Source organism: Cynara cardunculus (genome assembly GCF_001531365.2).
Source record: "Cynara cardunculus var. scolymus isolate 2C chromosome LG 6, CcrdV1, whole genome shotgun sequence".
In the NCBI taxonomy this organism is placed as follows: domain Eukaryota; kingdom Viridiplantae; phylum Streptophyta; class Magnoliopsida; order Asterales; family Asteraceae; genus Cynara; species Cynara cardunculus.
In genome coordinates this window covers 5564902-5571108 of record NC_037533.1, presented here as the reverse complement: position 1 = coordinate 5571108, position 6207 = coordinate 5564902, and the positions used below count along the sequence as shown (strand labels likewise).

Here is a 6207-nt window from a genome sequence, read left to right as displayed (position 1 = left end):
CAAGCTGAAGCACTTAATCAGCTAACAACCGATGATCTTGAAGGAAAGGTACACTCGTCATTGTCAATTTTCCTCTTGCCAACTCATTCTAGCATGCCAATTTTCTTCATAGCTTATTGGTTTTTTTTTCCAATTATGCCCCATATATTTTATATAAATGCCCCTTGTATTAGCTAACAACTTCCAATTGTTAATAGGGTAAATCTAGAATAGTATTTTTCAAACGAATAAAAGCTGTTTTCTCATGCACCTTTTGCAGTTCGCAATGCTGGAGAGCTCATCTGTTGATGATGATCTTGCAAGCTTGAAGAAGGAACTATCTGGAAGCACAAAGGTACCTTCTGGTCTTCTCTTTTACCATTCATCTCAAAACAAGTGCACCAATGTCGAGCATCAGATTTTGTTAATGCAACATTTATTGTATATGTAAATGAAATTATTAGCCTACATACTCATCATTGCAAATCAGATGAATGTACATGTTGGCCTGCATGCTTCATTTTTAAATAACATTCGTGGTAAAATCAACAACCTTTATGCTAGTAAGCTGCATCTATTTTGGTATGAAGTGAAAAACTGAACCAAACAAACCCAGTATATCCCAGATAGAGATAGGGGCGGTAAGACTTGCATAGACCTTGAATCTACCCCAAAGGGTAGAGAGGTGGTTTTTATGAAGACCGCCGACTTGCAAAACAAAGATAAAAATTAAAAGGAGATTAGTGACGAAGTACCATAGTAACATAGGAGAATTGTAGGGATTTGGCAAGTAGKCATGTGAATGTGTGTAGCCAAGGGTCTTCATGGAAACAACCGCTCTACTTTTTGTGGTAGGGTCAGCTCCGTGCATCCCACTGGAGATGTACAAGGCCCAGGCTATTTTGGGYCCGGGCCTTCMAAGCCTGTTTTCAGTAAAGCAAAAAAAGATCCGGGCTTTTTCAGGGACGGACCGGTCTTTGGGGTTGAAAGACTGCTTGATCGGACCTTTTTTAGGCCATGCTTTAACTGGGCCTTGGAAAAAAAGAGATGGTCTGATCGGGCTTGGGACTAGGCTTGGCATTTTCAGGCCGGGGTTCAGGCTTGGGCTTTTCTGTACAACTCTACATCCCACCCCCAGACTCCAGCTCCGGGTGAGAAATACTGGGTTGGGTTGAGTTTGGTTTGGTTTGGTTTGGTTTGATGTGCATGTGTGCGCACTTGCACTTTTTTGTACGGTTTGATGGTATGAATAGTAATTCGTGTTTGGAACAGAAAGGAGAGCTTCCACCAGGAAGAACAGCGGTTGGGAACTCAAGTGGTGCAGCAGCGTATCCGTTTCCTGATCTTGAAATCGAGAAAGAGCTAAACGAGTTGAGGCAAAGAAGCAGGGACCTCTAGAAACCAAGGACATGTAAAGGAATTAACTTTATTATCGGAAGGAAGTTCATATATTCTCTCTAGAAAACTTGTTATGTTTATACTCAGAAAATTGCAATAAATTTACCTTTAGGTGCGTCTTGTATTTAGTTCCAATTTGTTTCTTTTTATCAAAATTTTTCATCTGTCTCATTGCATCTTTACAAAGCATCTGTGAGACTGTTGGTGTATTATGACACTCCTTTGTCTATGTGAAATTTTGGTTATTTTATCAAGTTCTACAACTTTGGATAGAGTTCCAGATTCTTGGGTAGGAATTTTTCTTTTCGTAAGAATCGTAGGTCCCCTTTGATCATCCTTGGATGAGATCGCATGTTGTTGTAATAAAGATGAACAACTTCGTTGGCACAGCATAACATACCTCTTAATACACCTTAACACGTTATCAAACAACGTTAATGCAGTAGCCGAATGATGGAACTGCCCCTCCATTTCCGATTGTGTGCGTGTTGGCGCATGGATTATCCAAACTCCTTCAAGATCGATGGGTCATGGGATGGTCCTACGGTTATGAATTTTGGAGTTCCTACTCACTATCCCAACCGTGTATATATTGAGAGAGAGTGAGAATGCAAGGATCCAGGGACAACCCAAAAAAGAATCGGATAACTTATCAAAACATTAGATTGAGATGATTTACATACATGRGCCATATTAAGTTGTATTTTATTATAGGGCAAACTACATAAAAACGCAATATACTTTGGTCTGATTCWTAGTTGGAGTAAAATATATTTAACTTCAAAGTACATTCCATAAAATAAAAATCAAACAAAAATACGTTGTATTTTCATGCACTTTCAGATATAAATTAAGTACCTATGTATTTGAGACGTTACACATGATATATTAAAATAAAARTTTTGAAAGTACATTACACAAAATAAGAATCAAATTGAARTACATAACATTCTAATACAATTCTCATTTATTTTAATGGGTTCAATGTCTAAATTAAATAATATAGCACAAATAAATACATCAAACAAATTTAAAAACACGAACTTTTATTATTTTTTTATCAGTTTTTGAGATTCAACATAAAATTTTATTACAGTTTTTAAAAGTAATAATTTTTAAAGTTGGATTGTCAAAATTATAAATGAAACGAACATATATTACTCTATTGGAATTTGGCCTGATTTTTACGGTCCCTCAAAATTTAAACCCTAATAAAGTTAATGGACTATATGTGTAACTAATGAAACTAAAAGGTCTCTTTTACAATTCTGTTATTAATGAAGGGTCATTTTTGTAAACWTGTTAACCGGTTCTCCAAGCTACTCAGTATCATAAAGCCTCCTCCTCCGTCTAGGCCGCGCTGAAGTRCTCGAATTCAGAAATCTGATCTGCAACTCCCGAATCTCCTTTGAAGCTAATCGAATCGTATTTCTTCTTCTCGATCTCTCTCTGATGTCGGTAAGCTCTCTACAAACGCATTACTTATTTGAATCTTTAATTTGTAGAAGAAAAAGTTGTTATTTTTCTGGGGTTGGAAATTCTTTATTCTCGTCCGATTGATCAGTTAGATTCTTTCTTCAATYTGGAATCGATTYACAAAAATTCTTATGACWTTCAGAAAGAGTTTACATGTCCAAAACAAACAGTCAATTGATAACTGATGGATGAAAAACAGTCAATTGGGAATTTTRTTTTAAATCCTCTTTATTTATCATAGCAACTTCATTTTGAATGCATTGAGTCTTAATTGCTATTTTCTCCATTACAATAATTGTGAAGAGACATCTTCAATCGTTTGTTTTTGGCGGTTCTTTTWTTTATAGAAAATGTATGTATAGCCAACAAAAGGACCGTAATTATACTCGCGACAAGTTCTCATAGTAATACTATAAGCTAAGCCTTTTATGGTTATACCAGGATCATCTGTTATGAACATTATGGGGATTTAATACTGTAGTACCCTAATTATCTTGGGTGATTAAGATATGACTTACAGGTTAATATGTTTGTYATTACAGATTTTTGAGTACAATGGGAGCGCCCTGGTGGCGATGGTAGGTAAGAATTGCTTTGCTATTGCTAGTGATCGCCGTTTGGGGGTTCAACTCCAGACTATATCCACAGACTTCCAAAGAATTTTCAAGATTCATGACAAGCTTTTTCTGGGTCTCTCTGGTCTGGGCAGTGACGCCCAAACGCTGTAAGTATGAATGTTAGGGGTTTATGTCAAGCGATTTCATGATAAGAAGATCATGACACCTTATTATAATAAGCATATGTTATGTCCAACCTACTTCTGATATCGACGTGTGATGATCTTGTTATCTTTACATATACGATTTGCAGGGAAAATCATTCAACTTTTAAGTATCTTATTGATTGTATCTATATCTGACTCATTTTGGTTTGTAATTGACATTTTTTCTGTTTTGCATTATTGTAGTTATCAGCGACTTGTATTTCGCCACAAACTGTATCAGCTACGGGAAGAAAGAGTTATGAAGCCTGAGACTTTTGCCAGTCTTGTCTCTGCTGTTTTGTATGAGAAAAGGTTAGAATAGAAGCTTTCTTATGTATTTGTGTCTGGTTTAGAATTCATCCCTATCTAATGTGTGTGGATCTCCATTGTTATCCATTTGCTCCAAATTGAAACCATTTTGTTGCATTTTAAGAAAAATTAATAATTCATTTGTCCATCCCATGAAAATTGCAACAACTTTTTGAACAAAAGAATAGGAGCCTCCATAGTTGTTAAAAGAGCRGCGTACCTAGGCTCTGAGGCTCATAAGGATAAAGGTCTTGGGATTTTTTGAAGTCGAGGCTAGGCATATTCATGAGGCTCAATAAGGCCCTGCCCCTTGGCTGAGGCGCCTTGTGGGCTGAGGCGCCTTGTGGGCTGAGGCGCGCCTCATAAAGAGTTAAAAAAATCTAGTCAAAGCATAATATTAAATAAGTTTTCTTCTCTTCTCATCTCCTAGACTTCTTAAATAAAGATTTATGAAATAGATGATATAAGTCAAACCCTAATATTATATACCCACTTCTTAGAACTTCAAGCCTCCTTCTCTGTAAATACCCAGACCTTAAAACATCTCCCTCCCGGCCTTCTCCCTTCTGTCTCTATCAAAGCACTGCTGGTTGCTGCATTGGAGGCTTGTACTTGCTGCATATCTCAGCTGTGTTTAACTGTTTGTGTGTGTGTGTGTATATATATGTATACTAGTGTTATATTAGTCCATTGGTCGGGTATGGTATAAAATCATATGCAACATCACTTTATTATGAACATGTAATMAAAAAAAATTATGAACATTAAAAAGATGATCCATATTCAACARTTAAAAAATGAATCCCATCTCCAATACCCACCAATTAATAAGATAATGCATGATACGACAACTCAAAATCAACACCATTTTCAGCACCTAAGTGTCCTCATACTGGTGAAGAAAAAAAATCAACATACCTCATCACAACAATTCAAATAAAAACTAAAAAAATCAACCGACCTCATCACAACAATTCAAATAAAAACTACATCACTTGTAATCCAATAATATTTATGGGTTGAACTAATGACATTTAGACATGTAGATAGAAAAAGTGGACAAGCTACCTTCTTGGATAATTATCCAAGCCTAACTCATYCARAATTCATGTTACATTATGTTCCCATTTCAAGATATTTACAGCCATGATCTTGATCAGGAGGTTCTCAAATGAGTCCTACAAACATCTATCAGTATATACATTATAATAATCAAATTACAAAGCCTATCGATGGAGCAAGCCCGTGAAGCACAATGATCAGCTTACACAAATAGGAAATATGAATGACGAAAAAAGAAAGATTGGAATCTTAATTCAACACATTCACAAAATCACAAGAAAAAAAAACACCAATACCACGAGTTCTTTTCTCTTTAGATGAACTACTGACGTCCTCTCGATCCCTTCACAATCACATGATAAGAGTACACTACAGAGTTAAATATAGAGAAAGAAACATATAGAGAATAAAGGAGGTGTAATTGAAGTACCAAAGCAAATAAAATTGAGTTTCGTTCATCACTCGTCAAGTCTAAAATGTTGGTTGTGCTTAATACCTTGCTTAAGTTTGTCTGCACTTTTCAAGTTTTGTACTCTGCTGGGCCATTATCCGAATGTTTGACATCTGCACGAGGATTAATTGGAAGAGTTGATACAAAGAAAAAATCATCTGTAATTTGAATAGCCTATAAACCCCTAATAATCTTAACTTTATCGTACTATCTTAGATCAATGATGATTAAGAAATAAGAAGCATATTACAATTGGAAGTAAGGAAAGATCTATAACAAAAATAAAGTGATAATTGAGAACAATTGTCAGCCTACAAAATGATGTTTTGAAAATACAGTCACATCAAGTGTGGGTACATAGTAAGTTACTGAAGCGCATTGTTTCTGCTCTGTTAAATACCACAAGTAACCATTACTGAAAACATTTGTTTGATGAAATGGAGCTCTTTCAATTAGTGTCTATAACCARAGAGAGTGGAGATTGAGCAACAGAATACGGTGGATTTTTAGTGTAGATTCTTTGGAGTCGRCAGTTGAGGGGAGTGRCCGAGTACTTGTAGGGATGAAAAGAGATACAGCTAATCATCACATAGAAGTAAAAACATTATGTACCAATAAAAACATTGTTTATCATCAGWAACAAAATTTCACCAATGTGAACATTGAGGCCATCATCCACCGAGYACAAACTAAACTAACAGCCCCTAGTTTCATGAAAGTAACAACTTGCCTATGGCCACCTCCATGATCCATAAAAATCAGAATATTA

General features: G+C 35.8%; 2 protein-coding genes across 2 annotated transcripts in view; both read left to right on the top strand.

The window, feature by feature from the left end:
- Positions 1-1631, top strand: part of LOC112514466 (probable membrane-associated 30 kDa protein, chloroplastic) — a 7689-nt gene extending 6058 nt beyond the window's left edge. Inside the window, exons 9-11 of the mRNA XM_025120951.1 lie at positions 1-48; positions 260-334; positions 1252-1631. Coding sequence (XP_024976719.1) covers positions 1-48; positions 260-334; positions 1252-1377 — 249 coding nt within the window. The 3' untranslated portion in view covers positions 1378-1631. The remainder of the gene's footprint in view (positions 49-259; positions 335-1251) is intronic.
- Positions 1632-2734: 1103 nt separating this feature from the next.
- LOC112514428 (proteasome subunit beta type-3-A) overlaps positions 2735-6207 on the top strand; it is a 9653-nt gene continuing 6180 nt past the window's right edge. The window contains exons 1-3 of the mRNA XM_025120902.1: positions 2735-2835; positions 3396-3577; positions 3821-3928. Coding sequence (XP_024976670.1) covers positions 2830-2835; positions 3396-3577; positions 3821-3928 — 296 coding nt within the window. The 5' untranslated portion in view covers positions 2735-2829. The remainder of the gene's footprint in view (positions 2836-3395; positions 3578-3820; positions 3929-6207) is intronic.